The sequence below is a fragment of the Anomalospiza imberbis genome, chromosome 22 (assembly GCF_031753505.1).
Source record: "Anomalospiza imberbis isolate Cuckoo-Finch-1a 21T00152 chromosome 22, ASM3175350v1, whole genome shotgun sequence".
Classification (NCBI taxonomy): domain Eukaryota; kingdom Metazoa; phylum Chordata; class Aves; order Passeriformes; family Viduidae; genus Anomalospiza; species Anomalospiza imberbis.
Genome location: NC_089702.1, coordinates 7,515,576 through 7,531,000, shown reverse-complemented (window position 1 = coordinate 7,531,000; position 15,425 = coordinate 7,515,576). Strand labels below are relative to the sequence as shown.

Below are 15,425 nucleotides of genomic sequence, written 5' to 3'. Positions count from 1 at the left end.
TACTTTACTATTTTGCATACTTGCTTCTTATTTATTTAACTAACAAGCTCACGACTCTCTGCTGGATCTGATTGGTCATTAATCAACTTTCACCAGCACCTAATTAAGCGATCACTTCAGGGTAACAAGGATAGCTGAAGGATGGCTTTATTATAATTATGCTATATGAGCTTTATATACTATTTAATGTGAAATTAAATATACTCTATAAATATAGTGTATTATACTGTATTAGTATGGTCTAATAGTGGTATATAGTATTTATTATAGTATGTAGTATATGTTATATAGTACAGGTTTGTTATAAATATAATGTACTATATAAATATATGTATGCATATATATACATAAAATGATGTACTAGTTTATGTAAAATATATAGTATATAACGTATACTAAATACTGTGCAATATACTACTAATATACTACTGAAAGTAAAATATACTATATATTTTATATTATACTATAGTAGTATAATAGTAGTATATATTATATATTTTAGTATATTATATAGTACATATATACTATTTGTGTAATATACTCTATAAATACCAATATCCACCTATAAACATACATTAACATATTTAATGTAAAATATAATATACTATACACTATATAAAATACTATTAATATACTATATAATAGTAAGATATTGCTATTTTACATAATTACTATGTAAAATCATACTTTACTATTTTGCATACTTGCTTCTTATTTATTTAACTAACAAGCTCACGACTCTCTGCTGGATCTGATTGGTCATTAATCAACTTTCACCAGCACCTAATTAAGCGATCACTTCAGGCAGGCCAAATTCCGCACGGGGGAAAAACAAAGGAGCAGAGCTAGGGATTGTTTTTCTCTTCTTCTCTCTGTGCTTCTCCAAGAAATCCTGTGGGACAGAATTATGTCTGGAATTTTGTCCAGAGGATGTGAATGTCGCTTGTGTCCCCCCCAGGTGCTAATGTGAACGCCAAGGACACGGTGTGGCTGACGCCGCTGCACCGCGCCGCGGCCTCTCGCCACGAGGTGGGTGCTCTTGGGGGAGGGAATCCTGTGGGAACGGGGCTGCTGGGGGGGAAAAGGGATTTTCTCCTCCCCTTTTTTCCCCTCTTTTTGGGGTTTGGGGAATGCAAAAAGTTCTGGAGAGAGCTGGAAGAAATCCTCCTTGGTTGACTTCCCTCCATCGGCCAGGGATTTCCCTGCTGCTTCTCTGGGGGTTTTGGGCCCCCCAGTTGCTTCTCTCAGAGTTTTGGAATTTGGGGATATGGGCACCCCATTGCTTCTCTGGGAATTTGGGGGTTTGGACACCCCCACTGATTCTCTGGGAATTTGGGCATTCCCACTGATTCTCTAGGAATTTGGGGGTTTGGACATCCCCATTGCTTCTCTAGGAATTTGGGGGTTTGGGCACCCTTGCTGCTGCTTTTCTGGGAATTTGGGGGTTTGGGGGTTTGGACACCCCCACTGACTCTCTGGGAATTTGGGGGTTTGGGGGTTTGGACACCCCCACTGATTCTCTGGGAATTTGGGGGTTTGGGCACCCTCATTTTTCCACCAGGGAAGTTCAGACCTGCCCAGCTCCCCAGAGGAACCTTCCCAAAATGCTTTCCCTGCCTCTGTGGCGTGGCTGGGTTGGTTTCTCGGGGCCCTGGCAGTGAAGATCCGTGGGGCTGGGATCCCTGGAAGCTCTGCCCCGATGGCAGAGGGAGGAGAAAGCCTCCCTTGAAGCCAAAGCCTCAGCAGGAGCACGGGGAAGTAAATGTCAAATGTAGGTCAGTGGGTCAGGTTTGTCATCCCCTGGGCCCTGCTGAGTCACCGGGGAATGTTCACTCCCGGTTCCTCACGTGGTTCTTCCCGTGGCTCCGGGGTTTTCCTTCCCCCAGCCAGGATTCCTGGCTGGGATGGGGTGGGATGAGCCCACCTGGCTCAGGTCCCACCTGCAAACGGAGCTGGAGCAGCCCAGGTGAGGGTGGGGGATTCCCAGAATCCCAGGAGGTTTGACTTGGGAAAGATCTCCAAGTCCAAGCTGGGACTGATCCCCACCAGGGCCCTGGACACCTCAGGGATGGGACCCCAAACCTCCCCGGGCAGTTCCAAAGCCTGACTACCTTTTCCATTAAGAAATTCCTCCTGATGTCCACCCTGAACCACCCCTGGAGGAATTTGGGGCTGTTCCTTCTCCTCCTGCTGTTCCTGGGAGCAGATCCCGACCCCACTCTCCCATCAGGGAGCTGTGGAGTGAAAATTCCCCTCTGAGCCTCCTTTTCTCCAGGCAGTTCCAAAGCCTGACCACCTTTTCCAGGAGGAAGTTCCTCCTCTCATGTCCACCCTGAACCTCTCCTGGAGGAATCTGGGGCTGTTCCTTCTCCTCCTGCTGTTCCTGGGAGCAGATCCCGACCCCACTCTCCCATCAGGGAGCTGTGGGGTGGAAATTCCCCTCTGAGCCTCCTTCCCTCCAGGCTGAGCCCCTTTCCCAGCTCCCTCAGGGCCTCTCCAGACCCTTCTCCTGCTGCTCCAGCCCCTCGGTGTCTCTGTGGCCGGGAGGGCCCAGGGCTGGACCCGGCACTGGAGGGGCCCCGGCAGTGCCAGCACAGGGGGACAATCCCTGTGCCCATGGCTGGGACGGCCCAGGTGCCATCCTGGCCACACCTGTCCAACCCCAGGACCATTCCCAGTGGGAATATCCCTTCTCCCAGCTCTCACACTTGGGGAGAAATCGCCCCCCGTGGCTTCAGGGTGGACACGGACCCAGAGAGCTCCTTCCCTTGGGGGAGATCCCACAGCTGTGGGATCACCAGGGATTGGCATGTGGGGATCGTGCCCGAGCCTTTCTGTGCTCTGCCACCCCACAGAAAGCCCTCCACCTGCTCCTGAAGCACTCGGCCGATGTCAACGCCCGCGACAAGCACTGGCAGACGCCGCTGCACGTGGCCGCGGCCAACCGGGCCACCAAGTGCGTGGAGGCGCTGGTGCCGCTGCTCAGCACCGTCAACGTGGCCGACCGCACCGGGCGCACGGCGCTGCACCACGCCGTGCACAGCGGCCACCTCGAGGTGCAGCAGGGACGGGGACAGGGCGGGCAGGGAAATCGGGGTGGACACCAGGGACATCGGGGTGGACAGGGATGTCAGGGTGGCAGGGATGTTGGGGTGGGCAAGGATGGGGTGGACAGGGACATCAGGGTGGGAAGGGATGGGGTGGGCACCAGGGACAGTTGGGGGCAGGGACGTTGGGGTGGGCAGGGACAGGGGTGGGCAGGGATAAGGGTGGATAGGGACATCGGCGTGTGGATGGTGGGCGTGGTGGGCAGAGCATTGGGGACATCAGAGTGGGCAGGGACATTGAGGTGGACAGGGACATTGGGGTGGGCAGCAAGGACATCGGGGTGGACAGGGACATTGGGGTGGGCAGAGACATCAGATGGGCAGGGACAGGAGTGGACAGGGATGTCAGGGTGGGCAGGGACGTCAGGGTGGCCTGGGACAGAGGTTGGGGTTGGTGCAACACAACAAGGGGTGGGCAGCAGGGACATCAGGGTGGGCAGGGGCAGGGTTGGACAGGGATGTTGGGGTGAGCAGGGACAGGGGTGGGCAGCAGGGGCATTGGGGTGTGCTGGGGCATTGGGGTAGACACGGACCTTCAGGGTGGACAGTGACATTGGGGTGGGCACAGACGGGGTGGACAGGGCCATCGGGGTGGGCAGGGCCATCGGGGTGGACAGAGCCATCGGGGTGGACAGGGCCATCGGGGTGGCCCCGCTCACGCTGTCCCCACACCCCACAGATGGTGAACCTGCTGCTCAACAAAGGTGCCAGCCCCAGCACGTGTGACAAGAAGGACCGGCAGCCCCTGCACTGGGCGGCCTTCCTGGGTAGGTGCTCCCTGCTGGTTTCACCTCCCGCTCCTCCTCTCCTGCTCTCCCACTCCCTCTCTCCATCTCTCCCATCCTTCCCCTCCACCTCTCCCACTCCTTCTCCCCATCTCTCCCTTTTCTCCACCTCTTGCATCCCTTCTCACCGTTTCCCCCCCATTCCTTCTCTCCATCTCTCCCTTCTCTCCATCTCCCTCATTTCCTCTGCCCATCTCTCCCATCACTCCTCTCCATCTCTCCTGTTCCTCCTTTCCACCTCTCCATTCCTTCTCTCCCTTTATTCCCGATCCCACACGGATTCCCCTCCCTGTGTTTCCTGTCTGTTCCGTGTCCCCGCTGTCTCCCATCTCCTCGTTTCTCCTCATCTTCCCGGTGTCCTCCATCTCTTTGCTGTCCCCATCTCCCCATTTTTCTCCATCTCCCTGTTTTTCCCCATCTCTCCCTGGTGTCCCCATCTCCCCCCTGTCTCCCCGTTTCCCCCTATTTCCCCATTTTTCCCCATCTCTCCCTGGTGTCCCCCATCTCTCCCCGGTGTCCCCGTCTCCCTGTTTCTCCCCATTTCCCCGATGTCCCCGTCTCCCTGGTGTCCCAGTCTCCCCATTTTTCCCCATCTCTCCCCACTGTCCCCGTTTTTCCCCATCTCCCTGGTGTCCCCCATCTCTCCCCATTTCTCCTCATCTCCCCGGTGTCTCCATCTTCCTGGTGTCCCCCATCTCCTCAATGTCCCCATCTCCCCATTTTTCCTAATCTCTCCCTGGTGTCCCCCATCTCTCCCCGGTGTCCCCGTCTCCCTGTTTCTCCCCATTTCCCCGATGTCCCCGTCTCCCTGGTGTCCCAGTCTCCCCATTTTTCCCCATCTCTCCCCACTGTCCCCGTTTTTCCCCATCTCCCTGGTGTCCCCCATCTCTCCCCATTTCTCCTCATCTCCCCGGTGTCTCCATCTTCCTGGTGTCCCCCATCTCCTCGATGTCCCCATCTCCCCATTCTTCCTAATCTCTCCCTGGTGTCCCCCATCTCCCCGGTGTCCCCATCTCCCCGTTTTTCCCCATCTCTCCCCGGTGTCCCCGGTGTCACGGTGCTGTCACGGCTGTCCCCCCAGGTCACCTGGAGGTGCTGAAGCTGCTGGTGGCGCGCGGGGCCGATGTCATGTGCAAGGACAGGAAGGGTTACACGCTGCTGCACACGGCGGCCGCCAGCGGCCAGATCGAGGTCGTACGTCACCTCCTCAGGCTGGGGGTGGAGGTGAGACCCCGGCACCTGCCCTGGGGGGCTCTGGGGCTGGGAAAGGTGGGGACTGGAGCTGGAGAGGTGGTGGCAGGAGCTTCAGGTGGTGGCAGAAACCTTGGTGGTTCTCAAAATCCCGAATCCTTTGGACTTCATCGCTTCTGCAGATCTAAATTCTGTCACCCTGAGCAGTGACGGAAACCTTGGTGGTTCTCAGTTGCCTTTTTCCCTCCTAAATCCTCAAATCCTCTGAATTTTGTTGATCCCTGAGATCAAGGAACCAAATTCCTTCCCCCTGGATGGTGACAGGATCCCTGGATAGTGACAGGATCCCAGGATGGTGGCATGACCCCGGGGCAGTGACAGAAGCTTTGAGTTCTCCTCATCCACCTTTCCCCATCTGGAACCCCCAACCCACACGAATCCCAAGTATCCTACAAATCCTGTGGATCTCATGGATCCCACAGATTCTACAGATCCCATGGACACCACAGATCCCATGGACCCCATGGATCCCACAGATCTCACAGATCCCGTGGATCCCCACGGACACCACAGACCCTACAGGCCCCACAGATCCCACACATCCCATGGACCTCATGGATCCCACAGACCCTACAGATCCCATGGACCCCACGGATCCCACACATCCCATGGACCCCATGGGTCCCACAGACCCTACAGATCCCATGGACACCACAGGCCCCACGGACCCTACATATCCTATGGACCCCACAGACCCCATAGATCCCACAGACCAATGGATCCCCCGGACCCCACAGATCCCAGGGACACCACAGGCCCCATGGACCCCATAGATCCCAATGGACCCCACAGACCCTGTGGATCCCCACAGATCCCACAGGCCCCACAGACCGCGTGGATCCCCACAGACCCCGTGGATCCCCACAGATCCCACAGGCCCCACAGACCCTGTGGATCCCCACAGACCCCGTGGATCCCCACAGACCCCGTGGATCCCCGTGGATCCCCACAGACCCTGTGGATCCTCACAGACCCCGTGGATCCCCACAGATCCCACAGACCCCGTGGATCCCCACAGATCCCACAGACCCTGTGGATCCCCACAGACCCCATGGATCCCCACAGATCCCACAGACCCCATGGATCCCCACAGATCCCACAGCCCCACAGACCCCGTGGATCCCCACAGGCCCCACAGACCCCGTCTCTCCCGCAGATCGACGAGCCCAACTCCTTCGGGAACACGGCGCTGCACATCGCCTGCTACATGGGCCAGGACGCGGTGGCCAACGAGCTGGTCAACGTGGGGGCCAACGTCAACCAGCCCAACGAGAAGGGCTTCACCCCCCTGCACTTCGCCGCCGTCTCCACCAACGGCGCCCTGTGCCTGGAGATCCTCGTCAACAACGGCGCCGACGTCAACTTCCAGGTCAGGGCTTCGGGGGCGGCGGGGCTGGGGTGTGGGTACAGGACAGGGAATTGGGGTTTGGGGTCAGGGAATGGGTTGGGGTGTGGGTACAGGTCAGGGAATTGGGGTTTGGGGTCAGGGAATGGGTTGGGGTGTGGGTACAGGACAGGGAATTGGGGTTTGGGGTCAGGGAATGGGTTGGGGTGTGGGTACAGGACAGGGAATTGGGGTTTGGGGTCAGGGAATAGGTTGGGGTGTAGCTCCAGGTCAGGGAATTGGGGTTTGGGGTCAGGGGATGTCGGGGCGTGGTTCCAGGTGAGAGACCACGGGATTTGGGGTCAGGGGCTGGGGAAGGTGTTGGGGTGTGCCTGAGCCCCTCCTGGGCGTGTTGGGTTTCTTGGGGTGGTGTTGGGTTTTTGGGGGTGGTGTTGGGTTTTTGGGGAGGCTTTGCGCTGTGTCTGAGCCCCTCCTGGGCGTGTTGGGTTTTTTGGGGGTGGTGTTGGGTTTTTTGGGGTGGTGTTGGGTTTTTGGGGAGGTTTTGGGCTGTGGCTGAGCCCCTCCTGTGTGTGTTGGGTTTTTTGGGGTGGTGTTGGGTTTTTGGGGTGGTTTTGGGTTTTTGGGGAGGCTTTGGGCTGTAGTCTGAGCCCCTCCTGTGTGTGTTGGGTTTTTTGGGGTGGTGTTGGGTTTTTTGGGGTGGTTTTGTGTTTTTTGGGGTGGTTTTGGGCTGTGGCTGAGCCCCTCTTGGGGGTTCCTGCAGAGCAAGGAAGGGAAGAGCCCCCTGCACATGGCGGCGATCCACGGACGCTTCACGCGCTCGCAGATCCTCATCCAGAACGGTCAGTGGGACCTTCCGGCCTCATCCCGGATTTTCCTGATGCTTCCAGGACCTCCTGGGAGCTCAGGGAGGGGGTTCAGACCCTCCCAAGTCATCACCCAACCACCCCGGGGGCTCTTGTGGTGTTTTTCCCAATATTCCTGTCACAAAATTGCAATATTCCCATCAGATCCTCCAATATTCCCATATTTAATCCAAACATTCCTGTGAGATCCTTGAATATTCCAATATTTTTCCCAATATTTTCCCCAATATTTTTCCCAATATTTCAGTATTTTTCCCAATCTTCCTGTCAATTTCTCCAATATTCCAATATTCATCCAAACATTCCTGTCACAAAATTGCAATATTCCCATCAGATCCTCCAAAATTCTGATATTTGTCCCAAAATTCCTGCCAGATCCTCCAGTATTCCAATATTTTTCCAAATATTCCCATCAGATCCTCCAATATTCCAATATCATCCCAAAATTCCTGCCAGATCCTCCAAAATTCCCATCAGATCTTCCAAAATTCCAATATTTTTCCCAATATTCCTGTCAGATCCTTCAATATTCCAATATTTTCCCCAAAATTCCCACCAGATCCTTCAATGTTCCAGTATTTTTCCCAATATTCCTGTTACAGCCTCCAAAATTCCAGGATTTTGGATCTGGGTTGTCCCGGGGGTGGGAATTTGGGGGTTTTGGATTTGGGGTTTGAATTCCAGGATTTTGGATCTGAGGGTGTCCCTGGGTTTGGAATTCCAGGATTTTGGCACTGGTGTCATCCCTGGGGTGGGAATTCCGGGATTTTGGAGCCCAGGGGTGTCCCTGATTTGGAAATTCAGGGATTTTGGATCTGGGGTGGGAATTCCGGGATTTTGGAGCCCGGGGCCATCCCTGGGATGGGAATTCTGGGATTTTGGAGCCCAGGGGTGTCCCTGGGGTGGGAATTTTGGGATTTTCAATCTGAGGGTATCCCTGGAGTGGGAATTTGGGGATTTTGGAGCCCAGGGTTGTCCCCGGGGTGGGAATCTGGGGATTTTGGATCTGGAGTGGAAATTTGGGGATTTTGGAGGCCAGAACCATCCCTGGGGTGGGAATAGTGGGATTTTGGATCTGGAGTGAGAATTCAGGGATTTTGGAGCCAGGGTTGTCCCTGGGTTGGGAATTCCTTGATTTGGGGATTTGGATCTGGGGTTTTCTGGGGTTTTTTTTTGGATCCTGGGAATTCCGCGATTTCGGAGCCTGGACCCATCCCTGGGGTGGAAATAGTGGGATTTTGGGATCTGGGCTGGGAATTCTGGGGTTTTGGAGCCCAGGGCTGTCCCTGGGGTGGGAATTCCGCGATTTCGGAGCCTGGACCCATCCCTGGGGTGGAAATTCTGGGATTTTGGGATCTGGGGTGGGAATTCCGGCGTTTTGGAGCCCAGGGCTGTCCCTGGGGTGGGAATTCCGCGATTTCGGAGCCTGGAACCATCCCTGGGGTGGAAATTCTGGGATTTTGGGATCTGGGGTGGGAATTCCGGGGTTTTGGAGCCCAGGGCTGTCCCTGGGGTGGGAATTCCGCGATTTCGGAGCCTGGACCCATCCCTGGGGTGGAAATTCTGGGATTTTGGGATCTGGGGTGGGAATTCCGGCGTTTTGGAGCCCAGGGCTGTCCCTGGGGTGGGAATTCCGCGATTTCGGAGCCTGGAACCATCCCTGGGGTGGAAATTCTGGGATTTTGGGATCTGGGGTGGGAATTCCGGGGTTTTGGAGCCCAGGGCTGTCCCTGGGGTGGGAATTCCGCGATTTCGGAGCCTGGACCCATCCCTGGGGTGGAAATTCTGGGATTTTGGGATCTGGGGTGGGAATTCCGGGGTTTCGGAGCCCGGAATGTTCTGGAGCAGAGCGGAAGCTCTCCCCCGCAGGCAGTGAGATCGACTGTGCTGACAAGTACGGCAATACCCCCCTGCACGTCGCTGCTAGATACGGCCACGAGCTGCTAATTAGTACGTTAATGACCAATGGTGCTGACACTGCCAGGTGAGCCCGGGCCGGCCCTTCCGGAACCTTCCGGGGGGTCCTGGGAGGGCCCTGGGGTGGCCTGGGAGGGTCCTGGAAAGGTTTCCAGAATGTTCTGAGCTCCTGGAAGGATTCATGAGATGTTCTGGCTCCTGGAAGGGTTTTCAGAATGTTCTGAGCTCCTGGAAGGATTCATGAGATGTTCTGAGAGGGTCCTGGAAGGGTTTCCAAAATGTTCTAAGCTCCTGGAAGGATTAATGAGATGTTCCGGGAGGGTCCTGGAAGGGTTTCCAGAATGTTCTGAGCTCCTGGAAGGGTTTCCAGAATGTTCTAAGCTCCTGGAAGGGTTTCCAGAATGTTCTGGCTCCTGGAAGGGTTTCCAGAATGTTCTGAGGTCCTGGAAGGGTTTCCAGAATGTTCTGAGCTCCTGGAAGGGTTTCCAGAATGTTCTGGCTCCTGGAAGGGTTTCCAGAATGTTCTAAGCTCCTGGAAGGATTCATGAGATGTTCTGGGAGGGTCCTGGAAGGGTTTCCAGAATGTTCTGAGCTCCTGGAAGGGTTTCCAGAATGTTCTGGCTTCTGGAAGGGTTTCCAGAATGTTCTGGGTCCTGGAAGGGTTTCCAGAATGTTCTGAGGTCCTGGAAGGGTTTCCAGAATGTTCTGGCTCCTGGAAGGGTTTCCAGAATGTTCTGAGGTCCTGGAAGCGTTCCTGAGATGTTCCAGGAGGGTCCTGGAAGGGTTTCCAGAATGTTCTGAGCTCCTGGAAGGGTTTCCAGAATGTTCTAAGGTCCTGGAAGGGTTTCCAGATTGTTCTGAGCTCCTGGAAGGATTCATGAGATGTTCTGGCTCCTGGAAAGGTTTCCAGAATGTTCTGAGTCCTGGAAGGGTTCCTGAGATGTTCTGAGTGTGTCCTGGAAAGGTTTCCAGAATGTTCTGGCTCCTGGAAGGGTTTCCAGAATGGTCTAAGCTCCTGGAAGGATTAATGAGATGTTCTGCAAGGGTCCTGGAAGGGTTTCCAGAATGTTCTAAGCTCCTGGAAGAGTTCCCAAAGTGTTCTGGGAGGGTCCTGGAAGGGTTTCCAGAGTGGTCTGGGTCCTGGAAGGGTTCTGGGATATACTGGGTTCTGGAAGAGATCCAGTGTGTTTTGGGCGGGTCCTGGAAGGGTTTCCAGGATATTCTGGCTCCTGGAAGGGTTTCCAGGGTGTCCTGGCCTGCTGCTGGGTCCTGGAAGGGTTGTTCTGGCTTCTGGACGGGATCCAGCTTCCTAATTTCCAATCTGAACCTCCTCTGGTGCAATCTGGGGCAGTTCCCTTTTGTCCTGTTGTTCCCTGGGAGCAAATCCCAGCTCCACCCTCAGGGATGGGGACCCCAAACCTCCCTGGGCAGTTCCAAAGCCTGACCACCTTTTCCAGGAGGAAATTCCTCCTGACGTCCACCCTGAACCTCTCCTGGAGGAATCTGGGGCTGTTCCTTCTCCTCCTGCTGTCCCTGGGAGCAGATCCTGACCCCACCCAGTTCCACTCTCCCACCAGGGAGCTGTGGGGTGGAAATTCCCCTCTGAGCCTCCTTTTCTCCAGGCAGTTCCAAAGCCTGACTACCTTTTCCATTAAGAAATTCCTCCTGATGTCCACCCTGAACCTCTCCTGGAGGAATCTGGGGCTGTTCCTTCTCCTCCTGCTGTTCCTGGGAGCAGATCCCGACCCCACTCTCCCATCAGGGAGCTGTGGGGTGGAAATTCCCCTCTGAGCCTCCTTTTCTCCAGGCTGAGCCCCTTTCCCAGCTCCCTCAGGGCCTCTCCAGACCCTTCTCCTGCTGCTCCAGCCCCTCGGTGTCTCTGTGGCCGGGAGGGCCCAGGGCTGGACCCGGCACTGGAGGGGTCCCACCAGGACAAAAGAGCTGCCCAAGGAGCCTGAGACCCCAAAGAAGTTCCCCACCCTTGCAGAGGATCCATTTCCTCGCTGGCAGCCTCTTGAGGAGGTTTTTAATCCCAAAATTCCTGACCCCAAACTCCTCCCTGCTCCCCTGCAGGCGCGGGATCCACGACATGTTCCCTCTGCACTTGGCCGTCCTCTTCGGATTCTCCGACTGTTGTCGCAAGCTGCTTTCCTCAGGTGACCCTCCCCGCCCTGTCCCCGTGCCCGCCACGCCCAGGTGACCCTTGGGGGCACCCAGGTGACCCCGCTGTCCCCTGTGCCACCCCCAGGTCAGTTGTACAGCATCGTGTCCTCGCTGAGCAACGAGCACGTGCTGAGCGCCGGCTTCGACATCAACACCCCCGACAACCTGGCAGGACCTGTCTGCACGCTGCTGCTTCCGGAGGGTGGGGACACCTGGGGGGACACGGGGACACCTGGGGACATGGGGACAGCCTGGGGATATGGGGACACGGGGATATGGGGACATGGGGACAGCCCCAACAACCTGGGCAGGACCTGTCTGCACGCTGCTGCTTCTGGAGGGTGGGGACACCTGGGGACACCTGGGGACATGGGGACAGCCTGGGGACAGCCTGGGGATATGGGGACATGGGGACAGCCCCAACAACCTGGGCAGGACCTGTCTGCACGCTGCTGCTTCTGGAGGGTGGGGACACCTGGGGACACCTGGGGACACCTGGGGACATGGGGACAGCCTGGGGACAGCCTGGGGATATGGGGACATGGGGACAGCCTGGGGACAACCTGGGCAGGACCTGTCTGCACGCTGCTGCTTCCGGAGGGTGGGGACACGGGGACACCTGGGGACAGCCTGGGGACAGTTGGGGACATGGGGACACCCTGGGGACACCCTGGGGACAGCCTGGGGACAGCTGGGGACATGGGGACACCCTGGGGACAGCCTGGGGAAAGCCTGGGCAGGACCTGTCTGCACGCTGCTGCTTCTGGAGGGTGGGGACACCTGGGGGGACACGGGGACACCTGGGGACATGGGGACAGCCTAGGGACAGTTGGGGACATGGGGACACCCTGGGGATAGCCTGGGGACAGCCTGGGGATATGGGGACACTCTGGGTACATGGGGGACACTCTGGGTGGCACGGGGACACTGGAGACATGGGGACACTCTGGGTGGCATGGGGACAATCTGGGGACACTCTGGGGACATGGGGGACACTCAGGGTGGCATGGGGACAATCTGGGGACACTCTGGGGACATGGGGGACACTCTGTCTCCCTGCTGCAGGAACGTTGAATGTCTGAACCTGCTGCTGAGCAGCGGCGCTGACCTGAGGAGGAGGGACAAGTTCGGGAGGTGAGCGTTGGCACCCCCGGGGCCACCTGGGCGGGGACGCTCCCGGTGTCCCCAAATCCCAGAGCCACCAACGGCCCTGGGGGCTCCAAACCCCCTGCAGGTCCTGGAAGGGTTCCCAAAGTGTCCTGGAAGGGTTCTTGGGGTGTTCTGGGAGGGTCCTGGAAGGGTTTTTGGGATGTCCTGGGCTCCTCGTGGGTCCTGGAAGGGTTTCCAGAATGTTCTAATCTCTTGCTGGGTCCTGGAAGGGTTTCCAAGGTATCCTAGGAGGGTCCTGGAAGGGTTTCCAGGATGTTCCAAGCTCCTGGTGTGTCCTGGAAGGGTTCCCAAAGTGTCCTGGAAGGGCCCTGGAAGAGTTCTCAGGGTGTCCAGGGCTCCTGCTGGGTCCTGGAAGGGTTTCCAGGCTATTCTAAGCTCCTGCTGGTCTTGGAAGGGTTCTGGGTTCCTGCAGGTCCTGGAAGGTCCCCAGGGTGTCAGGTGGGTCCCTAGGCCGTGCTGACCCCTCTGTCCCCTCCCCGTGTCCCCAGGACCCCCCTGCACTACGCGGCGGCCAACGGCAGCTACCAGTGCACGGTGACACTGGTGACAGCCGGGGCCGCCGTCAACGAGGCCGACGGCAAAGGCTGCACCCCCCTGCACTACGCGGCCGCCTCGGACACCTACCGCAGGTGAGCGGGGCACCGCAGGCACCGCGGGCACCGGCCTGGCGTGGCACTGGGGGGACACCCAGGGCATTGTCACCGGCCCGACATGGCACTGGGGGGACACCCAGGGCATTGTCACCGGCCTGATGTGGCACAGGGGACACCCAGGGCATTGTCACCAGCCTGACCCGACTCTGGGGGGACGCCCAGGGCATTGTCACCGGCCTGATGTGGCGCTGGGGGGGCACCCAGGGCATTGTCACCGGCCTGGCGTGGCACTGGGGGGACACCCAGGGCATTGTCACCGGCCTGATGTGGCGCTGGGGGGACACCCAGGGCATTGTCACCGGCTTGGTGTGGCCCAGGGGGGACACCCAGGGCATTGTCACCAGCCTGACCCAACTCTGGGGGGACGCCCAGGGCATTGTCACCGGCCTGATGTGGTGCTGGGGGGACACCCAGGGCATTGTCACCGGCTTGGTGTGGCACAGGGGGGGACACCCAGGGCATTGTCACCGGCCTGGCGTGGCACAGGGGGGACACCCAGGGCATTGTCACCGGCCTGGTGTGGCACTGGAGGGACACCCAGGGCATTGTCACCAGCCTGGCGTGGCACTGGGGGGGCACCCAGGGCATTGTCACCGGCTTGGTGTGGCACTGGGGGGACACCCAGGGCATTGTCACCAGCCTGATGTGGCGCTGGGGGGACACCCAGGGCATTGTCACCAGCCTGATGTGGCGCTGGGGGGACACCCAGGGCATTGTCACCAGCCTGGCGTGGCACTGGGGGGGCACCCAGGGCATTGTCACCGGCTTGGTGTGGCACTGGGGGGACACCCAGGGCATTGTCACCAGCCTGATGTGGCGCTGGGGGGACACCCAGGGCATTGTCACCAGCCTGACCTGGCACTCATGGCCCTGGGAGTGGTATTGTGGGCATTGTCACCAACTCGAGGTGCCCCTGGTGGCACTGTGGTGTCCCCATGGGCACTGTCACCCACCCGCGGTGGCACTGGTGGCACTGGGGGTGGCACCCTGGGCACTGTCACCCACCCGCGGTGGCACTGGTGACATTTCAGAGCTGAGGCTCATTCCGGAGCCAGTGAGGAGGAGCCCCTGAAGGAGTCCAGGCTGAAGGAGGCGTTCTTGTGAGTGTTGGGATGGACTGGGAACAGACTGGGATTTAACTGGGAATGGGCTGGGTGTTCCATGGGAATGGACTGGGAATGGACTGGGAATGGACTGGGAAATGGACTGGGTGTTCCATGGGAATGGACTGGGAACGGACTGGAATTGAACTGGGAATGGACTGGGGGTTCCATGGGAATGGACTGGGAACAGACTGGGAATGGACTGGGTGTTCCATGGGAATGGACTGGGAACAGACTGGGAATGGACTGGGTGTTCCATGGGAATGGACTGGGAACGGACTGGAATTGAACTGGGAATGGACTGGGGGTTCCATGGGAATGGACTGGGAATGGACTGGGAACGGACTGGGAATTTACTGGGAATGAACTGGGAGTTCAGTGGGAATTAACTGGGAACGGATGGGGATGGACTGGGAACAAACTGGGATTTAACTGGGAATTCATTGGGAATTTAATGGGAATTTACTGAGAATTCAATGGGAATTAACTGGGAATTCCCATTGAATTCCATGGGAATGAACTGGGAATTCAATGGGAATTTACTGGGAATTCCATGGGAATTCAATGGGAATTTACTGGGAATGGACTGGGACTTTATTGGGAAGGACTGGGAATTTGATGGTAATTTACTGGGAATTTGCTGGGATTTTTCTGGGAATTTACTGGGAATATTCCTGGGAATCTGACCACAATTTTGCTGGGAATTTACTGAGAATTTCCTGAAATTTTAATGGGAATTTCCTGGAAATCTGCTGGGAATTCCTCTCTGCAGAGCTTCAGGGAGAGGAACCACGTGCTGTCATTCCGGGCCAAACCCGCCCCTCGCTTCCAGCACCCGCTGTGGGATTTTGGGGCTTTCCCTACAGATTTTCCAACCTTTTCCTTCATTTTTTTTGGCCTCTTTCCCAATTGCAGCTGTTTGGAATTCCTGCTGGACAACGGTGCTGACCCCTCCCTGCGGGACAAGCAGGGCTACACCGCCGTCCACTACGCGGCCGCCTACGGCAACCGGCAGAACCTCGAGCTGGTGAGGGCTCCAGGAGAGGGGAAATCGTCTGGGAAATGAGG

General features: G+C 57.1%; 1 protein-coding gene across 1 annotated transcript in view; it reads left to right on the top strand.

The window, feature by feature from the left end:
- The window catches only part of ANKRD52 (ankyrin repeat domain 52), a 53,609-nt gene that overhangs the window by 10,970 nt on the left and 27,214 nt on the right, over nucleotides 1-15,425 (top strand). Inside the window, exons 4-17 of the mRNA XM_068212744.1 lie at nucleotides 959-1,029; nucleotides 2,856-3,056; nucleotides 3,787-3,874; nucleotides 4,974-5,116; nucleotides 6,300-6,512; nucleotides 7,249-7,327; nucleotides 9,221-9,335; nucleotides 11,342-11,424; nucleotides 11,517-11,608; nucleotides 11,983-12,032; nucleotides 12,497-12,565; nucleotides 13,090-13,230; nucleotides 14,286-14,354; nucleotides 15,273-15,390. Coding sequence (XP_068068845.1) covers nucleotides 959-1,029; nucleotides 2,856-3,056; nucleotides 3,787-3,874; nucleotides 4,974-5,116; nucleotides 6,300-6,512; nucleotides 7,249-7,327; nucleotides 9,221-9,335; nucleotides 11,342-11,424; nucleotides 11,517-11,608; nucleotides 11,983-12,032; nucleotides 12,497-12,565; nucleotides 13,090-13,230; nucleotides 14,286-14,354; nucleotides 15,273-15,390 — 1,532 coding nt within the window. The remainder of the gene's footprint in view (nucleotides 1-958; nucleotides 1,030-2,855; nucleotides 3,057-3,786; nucleotides 3,875-4,973; nucleotides 5,117-6,299; nucleotides 6,513-7,248; nucleotides 7,328-9,220; nucleotides 9,336-11,341; nucleotides 11,425-11,516; nucleotides 11,609-11,982; nucleotides 12,033-12,496; nucleotides 12,566-13,089; nucleotides 13,231-14,285; nucleotides 14,355-15,272; nucleotides 15,391-15,425) is intronic.